The 24990-nt window shown below is 42.2% G+C and overlaps 1 protein-coding gene across 1 annotated transcript in view; it reads left to right on the forward strand.

Annotated features, from left to right (window-relative positions):
* The window catches only part of LOC112216989, a 98546-nt gene extending 75464 nt beyond the window's left edge, over positions 1-23082 (forward strand). Inside the window, 8 exon segments of the mRNA XM_042300340.1 lie at positions 20075-20258; positions 20352-20549; positions 20755-20869; positions 21043-21228; positions 21471-21608; positions 21776-21871; positions 22026-22190; positions 22306-23082. Coding sequence (XP_042156274.1) covers positions 20075-20258; positions 20352-20549; positions 20755-20869; positions 21043-21228; positions 21471-21608; positions 21776-21871; positions 22026-22190; positions 22306-22440 — 1217 coding nt within the window. The 3' untranslated portion in view covers positions 22441-23082.
* The last annotated feature ends 1908 nt before the right edge of the window (positions 23083-24990 follow it).

The following is a 24990-nucleotide window of genomic DNA, read 5'->3' on the forward strand; positions in this document are numbered from 1 at the left end:
AGGAAAGACCGCAGATGGCTTACATTCTCGGGAGCAGGTCCCTCTGCAATGACTGTCACTTTCGATGGAGCTGTGTTGAGAACATCAGCATCAATCACATGGGCCTAAGGACTCCACTGCATGCTTGCAAAAGTTGCACTTCTGTTTTGCGAACACGTAAGCCTTACTCTTCGAGTCGATTCAGAGGTTTTTACATTTTAGTAATTTAACAGACGCTTCTATCCAGAGCGACATAGCGATTGCTCATGCATGCAGTAGCAAGATACTGCCACACAGCTCCCCAGGACTGCTGTGCAGAAATATCAGCCCACAGAGACAAGCACGAGATTGAACTTCACTCTATTAGTCGCCAACCGGTCAATCGCGACCGATCGACAAGGTATTCCTAGTATATCTGCAAACATTTCTGTAAAAAAAACAGAATAAAGCCTTTTTTCCGTCTCGGCTGTTGGCGGTACATGCACCCGTTTCAGCCGCCCTGCGCGCCAGGTAGGCGAACGGTTGCCATTTTGAACCATTTCATGTGTCTGAAGGAACAAACTCTGCCTTCCCGGCAGGCCTAGAGAACAAATCACGTGCCCTCTATGCTTACAGTAACAGTCTGCCAGTAACATAGCAGCCATAAAAGAAACATAGCAGCCATAAGAGAAACATAGCAGCCATAAAAGAAACATAGCAGCCATAAAAGAAACATAGCAGCCATAAAAGAAACATAGCAGCCATAAAAGAAACATAGCAGCCATAAGAGAAACATAGCAGCCATAAGAGAAACATAGCAGCCATAAGAGAAACATAGCAGCCATAAGAGAAACATAGCAGCCATAAGAGAAACATAGCAGCCATAAGAGAAACATAGCAGCCATAAAAGAAAAGAAACATAGCAGCCATAAAAGAAACATAGCAGCCATAAGAGAAACATAGCAGCAGCATAAGAGAAACATAGCAGCCATAAAAGAAACATAGCAGCCATAAGAGAAACATAGCAGCCATAAGAGAAACATAGCAGCCATAAAAGAAACATAGCAGCCATAAAAGAAACATAGCAGCCATAAGAGAAACATAGCAGCCATAAGAGAAACATAGCAGCCATAAAAGAAACATAGCAGCCATAAGAGAAACATAGCAGCCATAAAAGAAACATAGCAGCCATAAGAGAAACATAGCAGCCATAAAAGAAACATAGCAGCCATAAGAGAAACATAGCAGCCATAAAAAACATAGAAACATAGCAGCCATAAGAGAAACATAGCAGCCATAAGAGAAACATAGCAGCCATAAGAGAAACATAGCAGCCATAAGAGAAACATAGCAGCCATAAGAGAAACATAGCAGCCATAAGAGAAACATAGCAGCCATAAGAGAAACATAGCAGCCATAAAGAGCTACGGTGCCTATTTTACAGAGAGAGGCCAGCGGAGCACAGGTGCTTATTGCGCAAGAGATAGAGGCTATAAGTTAGAAGCTTATTACTCATAACCCATCATTCATTAGCTAAATATATGGCTAATACTGCATTGAATGTATTACCTGAAATAGGTACGCTAGGACATCTATATATAAGCCTGTACAGTGCATTCGGAAAGTATTCAGACCCATTGACTTTTTACACATTTTGTTACGTTACAGCCTTATTCTAAATGAAAAAGCAAAAACATTAAAAATACATTTTTGAGTGGGGCAAATTTATAACAAATGAAAAACTGAAATATCACATATACATAAGTATTCAGACCCTTTACTCAGTACTTTGTTGAAGCACATTTGGCAGTCACTACAGTCTCAAGTCATCTGGGTATGACGCTACAAGCTTGGCACACCTATACCTGGGGAGTTTCTCCCATTCTTTTCTGCAGATCCTCTCAAGCTCTGTCAGGTTGGATGGGGAGCGTCACTGCACAGCTATTTTCAAGTCTCTCCAGAGACCTCTAACTATGGATAAGTGTGGATGGGTCACTATTGTCTAGACATGTACACATGTTAATAATATACAATAGATGGCTGTCATTTAACCCCAGACACACCTGGCTTTTGGGGTAGATCAGCTTTAATATTGCAGATAGATTGTAGCTTCCATCAATGTAATTGTCTACATGATTTCCAATCCTCCATAAATATTTTTTTATAAATATATACTGTATATTAGTAGGCCTGATTACCAACAATGACGAGACAGCCTACAGGGAGAAGGTGAGGACCCTAGGAGTGTGGTACCAGAAATAGAACCTCTCACGCTCACTCTTTAGTACTGCAACATATTGGACAATGGATTCACCCTCCTCTTGGTTCCGTTTGTGAAACCTGAATCTCTCTAGGATTAGAAGTGGCTTGGGGCAAAAATGTCCTTCCAAGGTTTTCACAATGTCCACAAATGACTGGTCACCTGCTTTCTCAGGCTAGACCAGGCTACTTAGCAGGTTAAACGTTTTAGCTCCCATCACTAAGGAATGGTGGCACTTTCGTCTTTAATGTCATTAGCTGTCACAAGAAAATCAAAAACGCTCCATGTAAGCATTTTTTCCCTGTTTCCTCAAAATGACCAAGTGCTCCAATTAGTATTGGAGTCAGGTGAGTTAGCTTGGGCTGGGGCAACCTGTGACACCAATCAGGCCCTCGAGGAACTGCCCACCCCTGAGTTAGAGGCATTTTAGCACCCTTCCATCTTGGTTTTCACATTCGCTAGTAAAATAATTTTACTAGTTTACTTTCACCTCCTGTTTTCACTCTTTATTTACAGTTTTGTCCTTTAGGTTCTTCTACTTGACAGACTTTGATTAAGCTGCCGCGGGTTGAACCAAGAGTTAGAACTAAAGGCAAAGTTGGAACAATAGAAATTAGAGTGGGAGAACAGGGAAAGATCAGATGAACATGCAGCCAAAGAACGAGAATATGCAGCCAGACTACAACAAGAACGTACGCATGCCATTCAGTTAAAATAGATGGAGCTGGGAGCGCGACAAAGAGAGATAGATCTGGAAGCACTCCGAATCCAGTCAGGCCAACAGAGTTTGATCTTGGTCAGAACAGCCAGCTTGTACCGCATTTCAACGAAAACATCAATGAATATTTTATTCTGTTTTGAGCGGATTGCCACATCCCAAAAATGGCCGCAAGATTTTTGGTCACTGCTCCTCGAAGGATTTAAAGACTCTCATACTTCTCGAGAGGAATTTCCTCCACTTCAGTGCCCACCTGGTCTGCACACGTATGCATGTTTGATTATCTCATTATAGCCTAGTTTTTCATTGTTGAAATATTTTTCAAGACAAAAGACTATGATGTTACAAGATAAACATTCATGGGCCAGAGGCAAATATACGTGACTGTGCTCACCTTTAATGGACATATTTAAGATGACTAAAGTTCATATAAATAATTCATATAAATAAAGGTGAAATAAATGTGACTTGTTTCAGGAAACTAGGCGTATGTCACAGGTCACAACTTCACAGGAGAGGCATTTGAATGTAAAATAAATGTTTTTTTTTAATCAAAATGCATTTTTGGCAGAAATGCCTTCTGGAACATGTGAACTTTCATGTGCCTTAACAACAGACTTGTATTACATCTGTAAATACAAATAAAATCATTAAATTACGAACCTAGTTGGTTCAGCCACGGAAAAAAAGCAGGAACCTTCTCGCTGGCCATGATTGGCTGAGAATGGTTATGTCAAGAGATGAGTTCGAATTGGTCTGCCATGTAGCACTCTTCTACTGTCTATAATGAGCTGCTCAGTATTTGTAGGTAATCCTTTCTAACAAGCATTTTTTTTAACAGATAGAGCTCCACTTTCTGGAGGACCGGGTTTTGAAATCAGTGGAATGCCCGGTGGAAGCAGAGTATGATAGCTAAGGAGTGCTACATGGCAGACCAACCTCAGGCATTTGATTGCAAATGCAGGGGGAGTCGAGAAGAGAACACAGAAGGCTGTTATATAAATCACCTGTCACCACCTGTCTCCGGATTACATCTTAAAACTAAGGGGGACATGGCATCCATGACAGAAAGGGAGAAGTGTTCCATGTAAGAGTCTGGCTAACTACATTTTCAGATATTTTACATTTCAAATTTTGCCATGAAGTCATTTTCATTGCAAGTTAAAGCGTACTGTGAACTAGCTAGCTAATGTAGGCTGGTTAGCTCGCTAGCTAACATTACTTGTATGATTAGTGTAGTAATATTATTCGTTTCTCCTAGCCATTTGCATTGCTAGTTGTAGCCTAATGTTAGCTAGCGAGCTAATATTGAACCTAGTTGGTTAACGTTTAAATATCTGTAGAGTCATGCAGGGTGTAACATGAGTTGGGATCATCGTTCATTGCTTGGCTAACTAGCTAGCTACATGGCTAAACAAAATAATCCACTATGCAAGTAACCATTTCACTGTACCGTTTACACCTTCTGTATCCTGTCACTGCTCCTCCTCTGCAGTGCAGGGGCGGTTCCTCCTACAGGCAGAGGAGGGTCGTTAGTGATTGGAGTCACCTGGGCTCTAAGTATTTAAACTGTGTCACTAATCACTACTCTCTTTCTGCTCCTCCAGGTATGAACCTGTTTTGTATGTTTTGAATAGTTTTCACTCAGTCATTCACACACACAGATTCACACATCCATGCACTTTACATTATGATACTTCCACACCTCGTTTCTTTTTCTTAGTTTAAAGTTAATAGTTTTGTTTACAATAAAGAACATTTTAATTGGCTTAAACCTGTTGTTCGCGTCCCCTCATTTTTGCCACAGGCTATGAGCCGGCCTGTGACAAGTGGGGGCTGGTCTGTAAGTTAAAGTTAATTGTACTTTGGTCTTTATTTTAGTTTACTTTAACATTTTGTTATAGTTAAGGTTTTGTCTAGATTGTCTTTGTCTTATTATTGATATGTTTGTTTATTTGTAATTTGGCTTATTTGATTATCGTTTTGTAGTCAACTTGGGTTAGTTTAGTTCAGATTGCCAAATTTTTTGTTTGAGGGGATGTTTTGGTTGGGCCAATATTGGAGAGAGCATTCAGAGCCATGTGTTCTTTTGGTTCAGTTAGCTTGGTAGCTAAATCTGGTTAACAATTCACTCTGGGTTTTTCTGGGTTTTGTTCAGGTGGGAGTCCTCTCATGTCAATAGGAGGCTCGTGTTTTAGGTGGCAGTGAACGTGGGTAGAGCATCCCTTTCCCTTACATTGGCTCGGGAGCACCTCTGTGGTTATGGGGGGAGCTGCCAATTTCTGGTTGTCTTTTCCACTCCACTGGTTTTGTGTGCATAAAACCCCACCACGTGACTGCACGAAGACCAGGGCCAGTTGTTTTTGGAGGATGGTGGAGTGTGGCTCCTGTCCTTGAACCCAGACTGACAGCAAGTGAGTTGTGTTTTTTTAGCATTTGTAATAGTTGTATTGGTTGAGGAAAATGTCTTCCATTTTGAGTAGTTTTGTTCAAGCTCCTCCAGAGGTAGCCTTAGAGTTGTGTACTAAGGAGTAGTTAATTGAAATTGCTGAACATTATCAGATTGAGATTGTTGATAACATTAAAGAGACTGTTAACTAGATTAAATCAGGGTCTTAGAGAAATGGTTGTTTTTTGGGGTCAGTCTGCTAGTAGTGAGGGTGCAGGTTCAGTCTAGCCCTTCAACTTTTGAGCAGCAAAGGGAGCTGTTGCAAATGCAGTTAGAGAGAGAGCGATTTAGAAATGCTAATAGACCAGAAGGACTACCACAGTTTGATGTTTCACAGAATCTTTGTTTGTTGCCTAAATTTGATGAGTCAGATCCAGACACATACTTTGCTTTATTTGAGCGTATTGCGGAAGCTAGAGCTTGGTCAGATTTGTTAATGACTATGTTGTTGCAATGTGTACTTACAGGTAAAGCACGTGGGGCTTTTACAGCACTGAGTGTAGCTGACAGTGAAGTTTTTGCTAAAGTTAAATCAGCAGTTCTGAAGGTCTACAAGCTTGTGCCAGAGGCATATCGTCAATGTTTTCATTACAGGAAAAAGTTAGATTCACAAACCTATTCTGAGTTTGTTCGTGATTTGACTTCTGCATTTAATCGTTGGTGTACAGCTTCTGAAGTTAGTACTTTTGAGGGTCTGTCTAATTTGATTGTGTTAGAACAGTTCAAAAATTCTGTGCCTGACCAGGTTGCTACATACATGAATGAATGTAAAGTTAAGTCTCCAAGTGATGTAGCAATCCTTGCAGATGAGTACAGGCTAACACATAAAAGCCATTTTGAGTCAAACCGTGACATGTACCATAAAAATAACTTTACTCCTAAACTTTTTCTGGGGCTTCTTTCCAAAGACCTCAGCAGAAGTTTGGGTCTGGAGGACTTAAAGCACCGGTTAATGCTAATACCTGTCGCTACTGTTTAGTTGAAGGACATTGGAATAAAGATTGTCCTCTGCTTAAATAAAAAAAAGTCAGGTCAAGTTAAACCTGCTGTGATGGCAAGTCCTGTTGCAGCCTCTGACCACCAGGGTGAGCTTTTTCAGCCACTCGTTGAGTTTGATTCTCAGTCTTCCCACTGATTTTTCAGCATTTATTTCAGATGGTGTAGTGTCCCTGGTAGATGATCTTAAGAGACACTGGAGTTTTAGATTATTTTATTCTGGAATCTGTTTTGCCGTTCTCTAAAGAGTCTGATACTAGCAGTTGTGTAATGGTATGTGGTATGGGTTTAGTTCCATTCTCTTGTCCTTTACATGAAGTTACCCTAAAATGTGGTCTGGTAGAGGGTGATTTAGATGTTGGGGTTAGATCCCAGTTGCCAGTAGAGGGAGTCCACATGATTTTGGGGAATGACCTGGCAGGTAGTAAGGTGTGGGCAGATGGCAAACTAAACATCTGTAAGAAGCAACCTTCAGTGTCACCTGCAAGGGAATCGCCGGATCAAAACTGTATGTCTCCTGAGGTATTTCCAGTTTGTGCGGTTACCCGCGCAGACTCTCGTAAGGAGATTGAGAGTAAGCCAAAGAGTCTTGAGTTGCCAGTCAAACTCTAGACAGAACAGTTGACTAGAGATTCATTGATGGCTGAGCAAAAGGCCAATACTACCTTGGCTGATCTGTTTGATAAAGTTGTTCCTGATTCAGTGGTGAGGAATAGTGCTCTGTTATTTTCTTCTGGATGGGCTGTTGGTCAGGAAATGGGTTCCACACTATGATCAAGGTCTAGGAGAACCAGTCTTTCAAATAGTTGTACCTACTACTTTGCGAAATAAAGTGTTGCAAACTTCACATGGTGATGTGGCACATCATATAGGTGTTTGTAAAACTTATGATCGCATACTTCGTTATTTTTTTCTGGCCACGTTTAAAGCAGGATGTATGTCAGTTTATTAACTTGTGATACGTGTCAGCGCACAAGCAAGCCAAACCAGGTTGTAAAGCCAGCACCTTTTGTATCCAATACCAGCCGTAGGGCAACCTTTTGAGCGTCTTATTATTGATTGTGTTGGGCCTTTACCAAGGTCCAAGTCAGGTCATAGCTACTTATTAACTGTTGTGTCAAGCAACCAGATATCCGGCAGCTTTTTCCTTGCGTACCATAACTTCAAAATCAGTAGTTAAAGCGTTAACTCAATTTATTTCAACATTTGGGATTCCAAAAATCATCCAGTCAGATATGGGGTATAACTTTACCTCCCATTTATTTGCTCTCAAACAGCTTAAAGTTAAACACAAGTCTACTGCGTTCCATGCCCAGAGCCAGGGAGCTTTGGAACGTTTTCATCAAACTTTAAAATCCTTGCTTCGTGCATACTGTACAGAACTGTCTGCAGATTGGGAGGAGGGGTTACCTTGGCTGTTACTAGCTGCTCGTGAAGTAGTACAGGAAAGCACAGGGTTTAGCCCAAATGACTTAGTGTCTGGTCATAAGGTGCGTGGGCCTTGAGCAGTGTTGCAGGATGGTTGTTTGCATGAGGAACCACCTCAGAACCTTATTGACGATGTAAATGGTTTTAGGTTGAAGTTGTATAGGGCTGGTGAACTGGCAAAAGAAAAAACAATCTTCTCAACGGAAAATGAAACTGAAATATGACGGACAGGCTGAGCTGCGTGAGTTTAGTCCCGGTGATCGTGTACTTGCTCTTCTGCCTCTTGTAAGTTCACCTTTTCAGGCAAAATATTGTGGTCCTTTCAATGTGTTGCATAAAGTGTCCGATTTGAACTATCTTATTGAAACCCCTAGTCATAGGAAGTCCTCTAAATTATGCCATGTGATCCTGTTAAAATGTTATCACTCTCGTGATCTAAGCAAAGTTGAAGGCACTCCAGCGGTGAGGTCAGCGTTGACTGCTACTCCAGTCACTGCATCTTGTGGCTTTAATTTGGTGGAGGGGGAGAAGAGAAGGACGTTAGGGTTTCGGATGAGGTCTTACAAGGTCTGTTGAAAAACTCCCAGACTTTGCAAACCTTGGTTTTGGTAGATCATTTAGACTCTGAGAAACGTGATGAATTGGTAGCTCTTATTAGAAACTATCCAGTTTTGTTTTCTGACACTCCATCACAAACCCACTTCATTGAGCATGATATAGACATCGGAGATGCTAAGCCTATCAAACAGATTTTATCGTGTATCTGAGGAGAAGAGCTTGAAACTGGAAACAGAGGTGCAGTGTGTGATGGACAATGGTATTGCGGAGCCATGTTTTTCAAATTGGGCATCACTCTGTCTTTTGGTCAAAAAGTCTGATTCCACTTTCAGACCTTGCACTGATTATAGAGAAGTTAGCAATGTTACTAAAGCAGACCTTTACCCTCTTCCTAGGATGGAGGACTGTATTGATCAAGTTGGGGAGGCAAAGTATGTTAGCAATTTTGATCTTTTAAAGGGATATTGGCAAGTACCCCTTACCAAAAGAGCTTGTGAGATTACTGCCTTTATAACTCCATCTGGTTTGTTCTCTTATACAGTGATGCCTTTCGGCTTGCGGAATACTCCAGCCACCTTCCAGAGGCTAATGAATCGGGTGGTCTCAGGTCTGGAAAGATGTGCCGTGTATTTGGGCGAAGTGGTCGTCTACTCAGACTTCTGGGAGGAGCATGTTTGGAGAGTGCAAGCCCTGTTTGAAAGACTGGTGTGGGCCAGGTTGACTATTAATTTGGCAAAATGTGAGTTTGCCAAAGCAACAGTCACATACCTAGGCAAGGTTGTTGGTCAGGCTGTGAAGCAGTTCCCACAGCCGTCCACAAAGAGAACTGATGCGCTTCCTGGGAATGGCGGGGTACTACCGCGCTTTTTGTAAACTTTTCAGTAGTAGTGTCCCCCCTGACCAATCTGTTGAAGGCCAAGGCTGAATTTCTGGTCCACCCAGTGTCAAGATGCAGTTAAGGCTCTTTTGTGTTTGGCACCTGTATTGGCAGCCCCAAATTTTGGGAAACCTTTCAAATTGCAGGTAGACGCCAGTCAAATCGGCACTGGGGCTGTGCTTTTCCAGGAGAATGATAACAATGTTGAGTGTCCAGTCGGTTTCTTCTCCTGGAAATTTGATACGTATCAGAAAAACTATTCTGTGATTGAAAAGGAGGCTTTAGGTCTCATTTGGGCTTTACAGCACTTCGAGGTCTGTTGGTTCTGGTTTGACCCCTTTAACTGTGTTCACTGACCACAACCCACTAGTTTTTCTGCTCTGTCCCGTGCTCCTTTAACCTAGTTTGTATCTTCTCTCTGCTGACCCCTACAGGCTGTCTGTGCCTCTTTCCTCTTAAATTGCTCCCCAGGTACCAGGGCTGCAGAGTTTGAGGGGCGGACAGTTGGGGGCCACTACTAGGAGCCGGGACTGGTATCCTTTTTTTTTTTTGGGGGAAGAGAGATTTGAATTGTTTTGAATATGTTGGAGGAAGTTGCGTTGAGGGTGGGACCCTCATTTTAAGGAGGGGGGGGGGGGTGGGGTGGGGTGTCACGGCTCCTCCTCTGCAGTGCAGGGGCGGTTTTCCTGCAGGCAGAGGGTCGTTAGTGATTGGAGTCACCTGGGCTCTAAATATTTAAACTGTCACTAATCTTCTCTCTCTCTCGGCTCCACCAGGTATGAACCTGTTTTGCATAGTTTTCACTCAGTCATTCACACACACAGATTCACGCATCCATGCACTTTACACACCTTACATTGATACTTCCACACCTCATTAATTTTTCTTAGTGAAAAGTTAATAGTTTTGTTTACAATAAAGAACTTTTTTTTTTAATTGCCCTATACCAGTTGTTCGCCTCCCCTCATTTTTGCCACAGGCTATGAGCCGGCCTGTGCATGTGACAAATGAACTTTGATTTTATTTGGTATAGTGTGTGTATCAGATGTGGTAATGCGAAGAACATGACCTGCACGGAAGTCATATTAGGATATAACATTAGGCCAACAAGACAGTGCCTAAATTCTAAAATTCTCTAGCATAGGTCCCAAACTGGGATACACACAATGCCATCGGGGTACGCCAAATAAAAATGTGATTCACATTTTAAGACAGACTCTCTCCAATACAACCCAACATTTAAGAGTTATGTGCATTCTTTCAAGCACACTTGTCATTAACCTGTGGTGAATTATTCACAGCTTTCAATTAACAACTAAGGTTTTATATGTAAGCTGGTTAAATAAAGAGCAAAATTATTGAATGTTATAGGATCAGGGCACAAATAATAATATAAGAGCTCTGTCACTTCCCACGCACAGGGTTGTGACAAACTCACTCATTCTTATGTTAAATGTATTGTGTAGTGTGTGTATGGCAGTCTTACAATGATGGCAAAAAACTACATTTGAAAGTGCGCTGACCCTGGGGCCAGAGGCAGTATGCAGCTGGAGGTTGAATGTTTGAAGGGGTACGGAACTAAGTTTGGGAACCACTGCTCTAGTAGAATGCCCGGCTTTTGCTTTGTCACACTCACAACCATAAGCTATTTTCTGTAATTAGCTTAAATAACTTAAAAAATGATCTATTTGTGAGTTTCCTGTAATAATGAATGACAACTGTATACAGACATGTTGATAGACGTAGTATGAACCAGCCTTTAGTCTTACACTCTGGTTGTTTAGTACACGACTGTATTCACTGTTTAGTGCTTGCCCTCACATGTGAATCCTTAAAGAGATGGGTGGGGCTGACGCTTAAGAGGGTGTGAAAGATGTTGGATGGGTGTAGACGAGCTCCAGTAGGTATAACAAAACATTCCACGACCATTTTCTCAACTGGGGTTACAAGTTTATCAACATTCAAAGCAGAATTACGTTTCCATTGTTTCTCAACTTGTGTGTATGATATACCATTTTCTAGCTCTAAGTCTACTTTCATCCAATGTAAAAAAAGTTTCCAATTTTGCTACACAAGACCGAATCGAGCTGGTCGGTCACATATTTAATTTAGAGTTTGTTGTAATACACGTGATTTCCAGTGTTCTGTTTGTAACACTTGGGTTGATGGTCACTAGACTAGAGGCTGTATGTTATGGATTAAACTCGTAACTGCTGATATGGTTGACGGCAGACTGAAGGTAGAAGGACAGAAGATACACTGATTATTATTGTAGGAAACACTGATTCTGTAGCAGCTGACAAAGTCACTGCCTTTTCACTTCCTACAAGCCTCATCCTGATACAAGGGTGTTTCCAGCGAAGGCCAGTTAGACATGTTCTCTGCTTCTGTGCTGGAGGTCGCTCTCTGTTTAGTGAAACAAATAGATTTTTGATTGACTATCTGCGACTTCTCTTTTCTTCACTTGGAACTTTCTATTACATTACCCCTCCCTCCTTTCAGGCGAGCCTGGATCTCAGTGAGAGAGGAAGGAAATCCTGTCTGTATTCCCAGGCTGAGCGCTCACACGCAGAGGGACGATGAGGCTAGGCTGGGTTCGAGGGCTGGCTTCTTTGCTGGCCATTGGTGCTGGAATACTCTACATCACATCCATTAAGCGGGAGGTTCATTCTCATGGGGAAAGACTGCAGAGGGCCCATCAGGATGACTCGGTCAGGGGCCAGGACATGCTCAAGAGGCTGGAGAAGATGGAGGCTCACATTGAGAAGCTGGGTGGGTATCAATTTCCTTCATCTAAAAGTGCTGTGAAAAAGTATTGGCCCCGTTTCAGATTTTCACTATTTTTGCATATTTTTGATCCTGAATGTTATCAGATTTTCAACCAAAACCTAATATTAGATAAAGGAAACCTGAGTTTACAAATAATACAAAAAATGGACACTTGTTTTATTTACTTAAGTTATGCAACACCAAATTCCTCAGTGTGAAAAAGTAATTGCACCCTTACACACAATAACTGGGCTCCCGAGTGGCACAGCATCTCAGTGCAAGAGGAGTCACTGGTTTGAATCCAAGCTGTATCACATCCGGCCATGGTTGGGATTCCCATAGGGGTGCGCACAATTGGCCCAGCGCCGTCCGGGTTTGGCCGTCATTGTAAATAAGAATTTGTTCTTAACAGACTTGCCTAGTTAAATAAATGAGCATGCACATGAGAAGTGACTTCAGTTCATGTAATGAGAGTTAACAATGGTCGTGGAGTGGCGTGGTCATCACCTCTTAATCAGGGAACAGGAGGGGACTTTTTTATTTTATTTATTTTTTTAAATCTTTCTTTAACCAGGCAAGTTAAGAACACATTCTTATTTTCAATGACGGCCAAACCCGGACGGCGCTGGGCCAATTGTGGGTTAACTGTGGGTTAACTGCCTGGGGAACAGTGGGTTAACTGCCTGTTCAGGGGCAGAACTACAGATTTGTACCTTGTCAGCTCGGGGGTTTGAACTCGCAACCTTCCGGTTACTAGTCCAACGCTCTAACCACTAGACTACGCTGCCGCACTTAGCTGTAAATATAAATAGCAGATACATTCCATTACAGCTGTGCCATCGTAGGTTTGGACAATTAATTTCTCTATTAAATTTAATCTCAAAATTCATAAAGTCAAACACAGACTGCGCATTTCGCCCACTTGACACATCAATGTAGCTCAAGAAACATTCTGGAATGAAGCCCTGATCATTCACATACCTGATAACTGACAACTGCAAGCAGACTGGTGGCACCATAGGTCCCAGAGCGGTGGGGTCATTTTTACCTTCGGGGGCCTGGAGTTTTTCCTTATATGCTAACTAGGAAAACTCTGGACCCTATAAAGTATGACAGTGATTAATCAGTTGTAAAAACGTTTTATTTGGGCTATGATGGGACACGTTTTTTTTTTTTTACTCTGTCAAATTGCAGCTACCTTATATTTGTTCATAAATTATATTTAGACTGGATTAGGAGAGGGATTTACTCTACCCATAGACAACAACTGATAGACAGAACAGAACTCACATAGAACTCTGACAGCTGATGCTTAATAAGAATGTTGTGGAGTGGTTGAAAAACTAGTTTTAAAGTCGGAAGTTTACATACACTTAGGTTGGAGTCATTAAAACTCTTTTTCAACCACTACTAATATCTTGTTAACAAACTATAGTTTGGCAAGTGGGTTAGGATATCTACATTGTGCATGACAAAAGTCATTTTTCCAACAATTGTTTACAGACAGATTATTTCACTTATAATTCACTGCATCACAATTCCAGTGGGTCAGAAGTTTACATACAGTAAGTTGACTGTGCCTTTATACAGCTTGAAAAAGTTATGGAAGCTTCTGACAGGCTAATTGGCATAATTTAATTAAATTGGAGGTGTACCTATGGATGTATTTCAAGGCCTACCTTCAAACTTTGCCTGACATCATGGGAAAATCAAAAGAAATCAGCCAAGACCTCAGAAAAAAATTGTAGACCTCCACAAGTCTGGTTCATCCTTGGGAGCAATATCCAAACGCCTGAAGGTACCACGTTCATCTCTACAAACAATAGTATGCAAGTGTAAACACCATGACACCATGCAGCCATAATACTGCTCAGAAAGGAGATGCGTTCTGTCTCCTAGAGATGAACGTACTTTGGAGCGAAAACTGCAAATCAATCCCAGAACAACAGCAAAGGACCTTGTGAAAATGCTGGAGGAAACAGGTACAAAAGTATCTATATCCACAGTAAAATGAGTCCAATATTGATATAACCTCAAAGGCCGCTCAATAAGGAAGAAGCCACTGCTCCAAAACTGCCATAAAAAAGCCAGACTACGGTTTGCAACTGCACATGGGGACAAAGTTCGTACTTTTTGGAGAAATGTCCTCTGGTCTGATGAAACAAAAATAGAACTGCTTGGCCATAAGGACCATTGTTATGTTTGGAGGAAAAAGGGGGAGGCTTGCAAACCGAATTACACCATCCCAACCGTGAAGCATGGGGGTGGCAGCATCATGTTGTGGGGGTGCTTTGCTGCAGGAGGGACTGGTGCACTTCGCAAAATAGATGGCATCATGAGGGGGGACAATTATGTGGATGTAATGAAGCAACATCTCAAGACATCAGTCAGGAAGTTAAAGCTTGGTCGCAAATGGGTCTTCCAAATGGACAATGACCCCAAGCATACTTCCAACGTTGTGGCAAAATGGCTTACGGACAACAAAGTCAAGGTATTGGAGTGGCCATTCCAAAGCCCTGACCTCAATCCCATAGAAAATGTGTGGGCAGAACTGAAAAAACATGTGCGAGCAAGGAGGCCTAAAAACTTACTCGGTTACACCAGCTCTGTCAGGAGGAATGGGCCAAAATGCACCCAACTTATTGGGGGAAGCTTGTAGAAGGCTACCTGAAACATTTGACCCAAGTTAAACAATTTAAAGGCAATGCAACCAAATAATAATTGACTTCTGACCCACTGGGAATGTGATGAAAGAAATAAAAGATGAAAAAAATCATTCTCTCTACTATTATTCAACATTCTTAAAATAAAGTGGTGATCCTAAATGACGTAAGACATGGAATTTTTACTAGGATTAAATGTCAGGAATTGTGAAACTGAGTTTAAATGTATTTGGCTAAGGTGTATGCAAACGTCTGACTTTAATTGTGTACAGAATGGTGTCGTCTGCGTAGAGGTTTATCAGAGAATCACCAGCAGCAAGAGCGACATCATTGATATATACAGAGAAAAGAGTCGGCCCGAGAATTGAACCCTGTGGCACCCCCATAGAGACTGCCAAAGGTACAGACTACAGGCCCTCCAATTTGACACCCAGAACTCTATCTGAGAAATAGTTGGTGAACCAGGCGAGGCAGTCACTTGAGAAACCCAGGCTATTGAGTCAGCCGATTAGAATGCAGTGATGGACAGAATCGAAAGCCTTTGCCAGGTCGATGAAGACGGCTGCACAGTACTGTCTTTTATCGATGGTGGTCATGATATCGTTTAGGACCTTGAGCGTTGCTGAGGTGCACCCATGACCAGCTCGGAAACCAGATTGCATAGTGGAGAAGGTATGGTTGGAATCGAAATGGTCGGTGATCTGTTTGTTAACTTGGCTTTCTTAGACTTTAGAATGGCAGGGGAGGATGGATATAGGTGTGTAACAGTTTGGGTCTAGAGTGTCTCCCCCTTTGAAGAGGGGGATGGCCGCGCCAGCTTTACAATCTTTAGGGATCTCAGATGATACGAAAGAGAGGTTGAACAGGCTAGTAATAGGGGTTGCAACAATTTCGGCGGATCATTTTTGAAAAAGAGGGTCCAGATTGTCTAACCCAGCTGATATGTAGGGATCCAGATTTTGCAGCTCTTTCAGAACATCAGCTATCTGGATTTGGGTGAAGGAGAAGAGGGGTGGGCTTGGGCATGTTCCTAAGGGGGATGCAGAGCTATTGGCTGGGGTAGGGGTAGCCAGGTGGAAAGCATGGCCAGCCGTAGAAAAATGCTTAATGAAATTCTCAATTATCGTAGATTTATCACTGGTGACAGTGTTTCCTAGCCTCAGTGCAGTGGGCAGCTGGGAGGAGGTGATCTTATTCTCCATGAACTTTACAGTGTCCCAAACCTTTTGGGAATTAGTGCTACTGTTTAAAAAGCTAGCCTTTGCTTTCCTAACTGACTGTGTATATTGGATCCTGACTTCCCTAAAAAGCTGCATATTGCTGGGGTTTATGCTGGTCAAGGGCAGTAAAGTCTAAAGTGAACCAAGGGCTATGTCTGCTCTTTTTCTACATTTTTTGGGATGGGGCATGCTTATTTCAGATGGTAAGCAAAACACTTTTTTAAAGAACAACCAGGCGTCCGACGGGATGAGTTCAATATCCTTCCAAGATACCCAGGCCAGGTCGATTAGAATGGCCTGCTAGCTGCTAGCTGAAGTGTTTTAGGGAGCGTTTGACAGTGATGAGGGGTGGTCCACAACGGATGCAGGCAATAAGACAGCAGAGGTGTATTTAGAGGGCAAGTTTGTCAGGATGGTATCTATAAGGGTGCCCATGTTTACGGATTTAGGGCTGTACCTTGTAGGTTCCTTGAAATCTGTGTGAGATTGAGGGCATCTAGCTTAGATTGTAGGATGGCTGGAGTGTTAAGCATATCCCAGTTTAGGTCACCTAACAGTACGAACTCTGAAGATAGATGGGGGGGGCAATCAATTCACATATGGTGTCCAGGGCACAGCTGGGGGCTGAGGATGGTCTATAACAAGTGGCAACAGTGCGACACTTATTTCTGCAAAGGTGGATTTTTTGGTGGCCTTCCTAAACCAGGATTCAGACATGGCTAGGACATCATGGTTGGCTGAGTGTGCTAAAGCAGTGAATAAAACAAACTTAGGGAGGAGGCTTCTGATGTTAAACCAAGGCTTTTATGGTTACAGAAGTCAACAAATGAGAGCACTTGGGAAATAGGTCTAGTATTGGGGGCTACAGAGCTTGGGTTAAGCTCTACATCACCAGAGGAACAGAGGAGGAGTAGGATAAGGGTATGTCTAAATGCTATAAGAACTGGTCATCTAGTGTGTTGGGAACAGAGAATAAAAGGAGCAGATTTCTGGGCATGGTAGAATAGATTCAGGGCATAATGTACAGACAAGGTGTGAGAACAGTGAAGGAAACCTAGGCATTGAGTGACAATGAGAGAGGTTGCATCTCTGGAGGTACCAGTTAAGCCCGGTGAGGTCTCCGCATGTGATCATAGGGTCCAATGAGCAGCAATAGGTATATCAGTGAGCCGTTCGGTAGTCGCTACTACACTAGGCGAGAGGGAGACACAGCGTTCAGAAGGCTAGCGGGCCGGGGCTAGCAGATGGGTCTTCGGCGACATCGCAACGGAAAATCCTGTTGAAGCCACATCGGATGATTACGTCGGCAGACCAGTCGTGATGGATCGGCAGGGCTCGGTGTCGACAATAAAGGGTCCAGACCAATTAGCAAGAGAGGTATTGTAGCCCAAGAGATAGCTGGTATACATTCGTCGGCTAGCCGGGAGATGGGCCTAGCTCAAGGCTAGCTCAAGGCTATCTGGTTTTTGCTTCAGGACAGAAGCGTTAGCCAGCAATAGCCACTCGGTTGCAGCTGCGATGGTCCAGTGTAATGGTCCAGAGCTTGCGGCAGGAATCCAGTGACGTGGTAGAGAAAAGCAGTCTGATATGCTTCGATATGCTCTGGGTTGATATCGCGCTGTGCAGACTGGCAGGTATTGACCGAGCTAAAGCTGGCTGGTGTCCGAGCTAAAGTTGAAGACCGCTACCAGTGGCTAACAATAACTACTAGCTTGTGGCTAGTTAGGTGGCTAGCTGCTGATGGAGGTTCCAGTTAAAAAGTATAAAAATAGCAGATCAGTACCACATTGGGGGAGGCGGGTTGCAGGAAAGTATATTTAGTTCTTAGATGGAAAGTGAGATTAAAATATATACAAAAAAAACGAGAAAGACTATATACACGGACAAGACAAACACATGTTCGACTGCTACGCCATCTTGGATTTAACAAGTTGTCTGAACATGTCTAAACATTTTTACATGTCTAAACAAAAGACTCCACTTCGCCATATTATTGCATGACCCATCAAGATATCCAGGTGATTACGGCCATCTATTGTATTTCATGAACATGTGTACTGTACATGTCTAGACAATAGTGACCCATCCACTTAGCTAGATGTTACTGGGGGTGGCTATAGCATGTCCTTCATATGACCTATCAATTTAGTGTGTAAGCTTACTCTAAAAATTACCAAAATGTATAACATATTTTTATCTGGACAGTTTTTTTTGTGTTACCAGAGACGGTTGTAACAATTGACCTCCTCTTCTGAGGAGGAGTAGGAAGGACCGGACCAATATGCAGCGTGGTACGTGTCCATGTTAATATTTATTTAAACTGAACACAAAATAACAAGAGAATGACCGAAAACTAAACAGTTCTGTCTGGTGCAGAGACAGGAAACAACTACCCACAACCCATAGTGGGGAACAGGCTGCCTAAGTATGGTTCTCAATCAGAGACAACGATAGCCAGCTGCCTCTGATTGGGAACCATACCAGGCCAAACACATAGAAATAGAAAACATAGAACACAAAACATAGAATGCCCACCCCAACTCACGCCCTAAACAAGGAACTAAGGTCAGGACGTGACAACGGTAATGTAAAGAACAACATGACATGCACCAAAGTTAGATTAGGATATAGGCCAAGGACTAGAAGAAGTGCATTTTTACCAAGTTTTTCACTATTGTAGGCTACTACTTTTAGTATTGAAATCTTTGGTTGTTTACTAAACTACTTACTCCGTTTAGCATGTCTTCACATTAGAATCCTTAAAGAGACGGGTGAGGCTAAGGCTTAAGAAGGTGTGAACATTGCTGAATAGGTGTTGGCAAAGAAGAGTTGTCTAGTAGATGTCCAAGGGCCTTTTTCTACCAAGTTTATCAACTTTCAATGCAGAATTACTGTCGCATTGTTCCTCAACTGCAGTGTATGAAATACCATTTTCTAGCTCTGAGTCTCTACTTTTTTCTCATGTAAAAAACACACTAACATTTTTTACAACATAAAACTGAATTGAGGCTGTGGGTCACATTTGTTCTCAATTAAATAAACAAATAAAGGATTAGATAAAATCTATAAAATATGGCCAATAATAATTTTTAGAATGTTCTTTAATCCTGCACACTGTTGTTTGATGTACAAAATGTGTTAAATTTAGATCTACCAACTTCTGTGTGCCAAAATTTGCCACATTGTTTACTTTTACAAATGTACAACAGTTACTTCAAGTTAATCCTCCAAGTTTTTAAAAATCAAATGAAAACAGTAGTTATGTAAATGAGGTCATAATCTGTGTGTATCAAAAGGAGTGACTTTAATTGATTCTGGCAGCCTTAAACTATCTGAAATACACAGAAACAACCAATTAATGTCAGTTTGATGAGCAGCTGTCTTGTGTCCACAGTGAAGTCAGTCAACAACGGGATCAGTCTGAAAGAGGGGCAGGCTGTGAAGGCTACCGAGGTTAAGAAGGAGAGGAAGGTGGTGAAGAAGTTGTACCCCAACTCAGCTCTGTTTACAACCTGGGGTGATGAGCTCTCAGAGGAGGAGCAGAAAGAGGCAGAGGGGCTGTTTCAGATGTATGGATACAACGCCTTCCTGAGTGACAGACTACCCCTGAACAGGGAAATCCCTGATACTCGCGATCCTAAGTAAATCCTTTTCCTCATCTCTATGCCACCTCTACACAGAAAATGATGGATAACTCAAGACTTCTCAATTCTAACCAGTCTGTTCCATAGTGCTCATCCGAGGTCAATTCCATCTCCAGCACTTTTAATGCAATTTGACAAATGACATTGAAATGTACTAACTTTAAGAGTGAAACAGCAGCTTTGGTGAAGTGACTGAATGATATGAGGTGGACCAAATGTTTTTGTTGTGTCTGTCAGGTGTGCTAATCACCAGTACCCCCATGACCTGCCCACCATCAGCGTGGTGTTGATCTACTTGGACGAGGCCCTGTCAATCATCAAGAGAGCTGTCCGCAGCATCATAGACAAGACCCCCCAACACCTGCTCAAAAACATCATACTGGTGGATGACCACAGCTCCAATGGTTCGCCTAATTTGTCTATGCTCTCTGCTCTTTGTCTATGCTCTCTACAAACATTTGAAAGTATATTTGAACTCGTGTGGCTTTCAACTTTTGTTGTGTACCAATGATTTGCAAGTGTCTGCTTTACCAGAGGACCTAAAGGAGAAGTTGGATGCCTACATCAGCTTCATCGATGAAGAGCGTCCGGGCCTGTTGAAGAGAGTGAGACACCTGGAGCAGCTCGGTCTCACACAGGCCCGCCTCTCAGGGTGGAGGGAAGCTGAAGGAGATGTGGTGGCCATCTTGGATGCCCACATAGAAGTTCACGTGGAATGGTAGTCTGAATGGTTTATATTATAAAGACACTCAGTGATATTTTTTGGAGTCTCCTTTAACACAATGTTTTCACTCTGTGTTTCTGTGAACAGGGCGGAGCCTCTGTTAGCTCGGATAAAGGAGGACCGCAAGTTGGTGTTGACACCGGTGTTTGACAAAGTCCATTTTGATGACTTGACAGTCACACGTTATTGGCCGAATGCAAACGCTTTTGACTGGGCCCTGTGGTGTATGTATGAGTCCTTCAGACCTGAGTGGTATGCCTTACAAGACGAGACACAGCCAGGAAAGTGAGTTGTTTGTGATTTCATCATCGGATGATAGTCCTGTTTCACAAGTCTGTTTGAAAAGGCGAAAAGGAAACCACAGCTTTGGGAGAAAAATCTTACCTAATATTTACACCGGCATTGTTATTTTGCATTATCTATTCATTAAAATGAATGTCACATCTCCCATTTTTAGAAATGACCATTATGTGTTGTGTATGCTTGTCAGGAGCCCCTCCATTATGGGCATATTAGTGGTTGATCGCCTGTTCTTTGGGGAAATTGGTGCTCTGGATGGTGGTATGAAGATCTATGGAGGTGAAAATGTTGAACTGGGCATCCGGGTAAGGCCCTCTGCTACAGTTTATGAATGAATGTTGGAAATCAAAGCAGACTTGTGTTTGCAGAATTGCTTTCTGTTCTTGAGTCGTTCAGTTTGAACAAACAAATCTACGCCCAACATCTAGACACTTCAGTCCATATCTATAAACTCGTACTTGTCTCTTGGTGTGTCTAGGTGTGGCTGTGTGGTGGAAGTGTCGAGGTCATACCTTGTTCTAAAATAGCCCACATCGAGAGGGCCCATAAACCCTATCTCCCAGACCTGAGCATTACAATGAAGAGGAATGCTCTGAGAGTGGCTGAGGTCTGGATGGATGAATACAAACATAATGTCAACATCGCCTGGAACCTCCCACTGAAGGTACTGTACACAACAAACCATTCAAAAAGTAGGGTTTTTTCAGCTGCTCCTATGGAATAACAATCATCGCTGTTATGCATGCTTTGTGTTTGAAAATAAGTAGACTAGACACTCAATGCCATAATAAAGATCATAGGATCTTTGTAAAATTATGGCGTTAAGCCATCATCAAGTGGATAATAGGTAGATTGCTCACACAACCTGTGTTTCTGATTTACAAATCTTCCTCTTTCACACCACAGGATCATGGCATAGACATTGGGGATGTTTCAGAGAGGAAGAAGTTGAGAAAGAGTCTGAACTGCAAACCCTTCCAGTGGTATCTGGACAATGTGTATCCAATGTTAGACCCCCTGGGTGACTTGCTTGGTTATGGAGCTGTGAGTAATGCTAAAATGTTACTGTTGTTCTGGAATTTCCTCATCAACTATGTTTGGTGCATGTCATTCTTTTTTTCAATTGGATGCAGGGTCATCATTTCAACTCATTATCAGGATAGGAATTTGCACTTTTATAATTGTTTAATCTGTGTCCATAAAATCAACAGCTGGTCAATGACCTGAAGATGGATCTCTGTATAGATCAAGGCCCAGTTCCGGGGAACACACCTATTTTACATGGATGCCATTATTTTCCTCCACAGGTTTGTAGAATCATTGCTTAGTATTTCAGAATTTAACTAGCGGTATAATATGGTCCATCCCATAGCAGAGCCGGGATTCAACCCATACCATAATGCAAAGTACTGTCAATACCACAGACACAGAAAAGTCTAAATATCTATCCTCTCTGTCCAGAACTGTTATTATCGAGCCAGCGGGGAGATCTACATTGGAGGCATCAAGTCTCACAAGTACAACAGTAATCGCTGTCTGATGGACATTGGCACTCAAACCCCAGGACTGTATGAGTGCAAGGAGGCCAAGCAGAAGGGATTCCACATGCTCTGGGAATTTCAACAGGTAAGCACTCCAACATGAAATAGGGAAATTGATGCTTATAAACTGTTGGAAACATGGGATATGTCTTTGACTTTAGTGTGATGTTGTACAGTGGAACGTTTGCTGTGTTTTACAGGGAAAAGCCATCCAGAACAGACAGACAAAGAGATGTCTGGAGATTGCCCTAGGGGAGGACACTTTCTACCAGCTCATCATTCAGGAGTGCAGTGGGCAGCACTGGTTAATACGGAATGTGATAAAAGACTTCTGATACACTGAGATAGTTAGGCCTACTGTACCAGAGACAATACAGCAGGACTGTAGGAGTTATCCTGAGATCATAAGCAAGTGGGAAGTTGGTATTTACCACAAACGATTGGTAAAAATCCACTTGAACACCCCTCCAACTGGTAATTAACAGTGGGAAACTCTGGGAGATTACCAGTGGGAAACCTCTGACGTCACCTACTAAGGAAATTACCTTTTAAACAGCATTGTCAGTAGTTAAATGCAACAACAAAACATTATTTACACAAAGATTTTGAACACTAATTTTTGTACAAACACGATAGCTGTACTTATAGTTTATGGTTGACGCAGCTTGTTGGCCGTTAGCCAATCTGAGTTTCTCAACGAGTTCAAAGCACGTGAATACATCCAACTGATATTTACGACTTCACAACTGGTAATTACCACCTTCCCACTTCTTTATGAACACAGCATTATCATTACACTTTGAAAAGCCAATCAGTGGTCAGCAGTGAGATGACTGTGTGATCTTAGTGAACTGCTGGTTGGACATGGCTTCATGGGGACATATATACAGTTTCTTCACAGAATGTGGAAGCCATTGAGCTGTGTTCTCCTTGGTCCTGATTGTAAATGCAGAGAAATAATAAATATGATTCCTGTATTTACGCTCATTTGTGGTTTGTTATTGATTCACTGTAGATTTTAACCAAAGAGGGTTATAGAAAATGTTTCTGCATTGACATCATATAGAGCTGAGTTGACATCAGTGTAGTTTTGAAGAAGACCCGTCCTCAACTGCTCTATGAGCTCTCCGAGATGAACTTATCCCATGGATGGCCAGCCCTCTCTCATACAGCTTCGGTGGCAGTGAGGTATACAACGCATTTGGAAAGTATTCAGACCGCTTTACTTTTCCCACATTGTTAAATTACAGCCTTATTCTAAAATTGATTAAATTGTTTTTTCCCCCTCATCAATCTTCACACAATAACTCATAATGTCAAAGCAAAAATACATCATTGTTCTGACCCTTTTCTCAGTACTTTGTTGAAGCACCTTTGGCAACGATACAGCCTATAGTCTTCTTGGGTATCATGCTACAAGCTTGGCACACCTGTATTTAGCTTGTTAGCTTGTGTTAGCTTGGCACACTAACATTGAGTGGCTACTGCCAACACACTGTCAATGACACTGACTCTACTCCAGCCACTTTAATAATGGGAATTGATGGGAAATGATGTAAATATATCACTAGCCAATTTAAACAATGCTACCTTATATAATGTTACTTACTCTACATTATTCATCTCATATGCATACGTAGATACTGTACTCTATATCATCGACTGCATCCTTATGTAATACATGTATCACTAGCCACTTTAACTATGCCACTTGGTTTACATACTCATCTCATATGTATATACTGTACTCGATACCATCTACTGTATCTTGCCTATGCTGCTCTGTACCATCACTCATTCATATATCCTTATGTACATATTCTTTATCCCCTTACACTGTGTATAAGACAGTAGTTTTTTTGGAATTGTTAGTTAGATTACTTGTTCGTTATTACTGCATTGTCGGAACTAGAAGCACAAGCATTTCGCTACACTCACATTAACATCTGCTAACCATGTGTATGTGACAAATAAAATTTGATTTTATTTGATATTTGAGGACTTTCTCCCATTCTTCTCTGCAGATTCCCTCAAGCACTGTCAGGTTGGTCGCTGCACAGCTCTTTTCAGGTCTCTTCAGAGATGTTCGATCGGGTTCAAGTCCGGAATCTGGCTGGGCCACTCAAAGACTTTCAGAGACTTGTCCCGTCGGGGAAGCCATGACGAGCTGACAGCACTGGCGTGAGCTTCAGCCCTTCCCTTACTTGATGTCATCGCTGTGAGCACTCAGGATTAGTACTCAAAGCTGCATTCTGCTTGCTGAGTTGTTATGCCAGAGAGCGGGAAGGAAAATAGAGGTCAGAGGATGATGTTCTGTCAGCAAGGTGAACCTCCATCCGAACAGGTAGGTGTGGAACGTTTTGATCCAGAATACCCAATGCTTCTTTCTCAATCTGCGGGTATTTCAGTCCTTGACATGAAGGCAATGGGCTTATCTTCTCCTGCAGGTGTGGAGTGACACGACAGCCCCAACTTCATATGGGGAAGTGTCACAAGCCAGTTGAATTGGCAAGGATGAATTGAAGTGAATCAACACCTTATCAATCAACACTGCCTTTTCCTTCTTGAAAGTAGCGCCACACTCCTTTGTCCACGACCAGAGTTTGTTCTCTCTCATTAACTCATGGCAGCTTTTTTATTAACTTCCGTAGTAGTTCAGGAGGCCCAGGAATGACTTCAGATGGCTTACATTCTTGGGAGCAGGTCCCTCTGCAATGACTGTCACTTTCGATGGGGCTGTGTGGAGAACATCAGCATCACATGGCCTAAGGCAATGCACTGCATGCATGAAAAAGTTGCACTTCTCTTTTTACGAACACGTAAGCCTTACTCTTCGAGATGATTAACCCGTAATAAACATTCATAAAAAATATGTGTTATACATC

The sequence above is a fragment of the Oncorhynchus tshawytscha genome, linkage group LG17, assembly GCF_018296145.1.
Source record: "Oncorhynchus tshawytscha isolate Ot180627B linkage group LG17, Otsh_v2.0, whole genome shotgun sequence".
Lineage (NCBI taxonomy): Eukaryota > Metazoa > Chordata > Actinopteri > Salmoniformes > Salmonidae > Oncorhynchus > Oncorhynchus tshawytscha.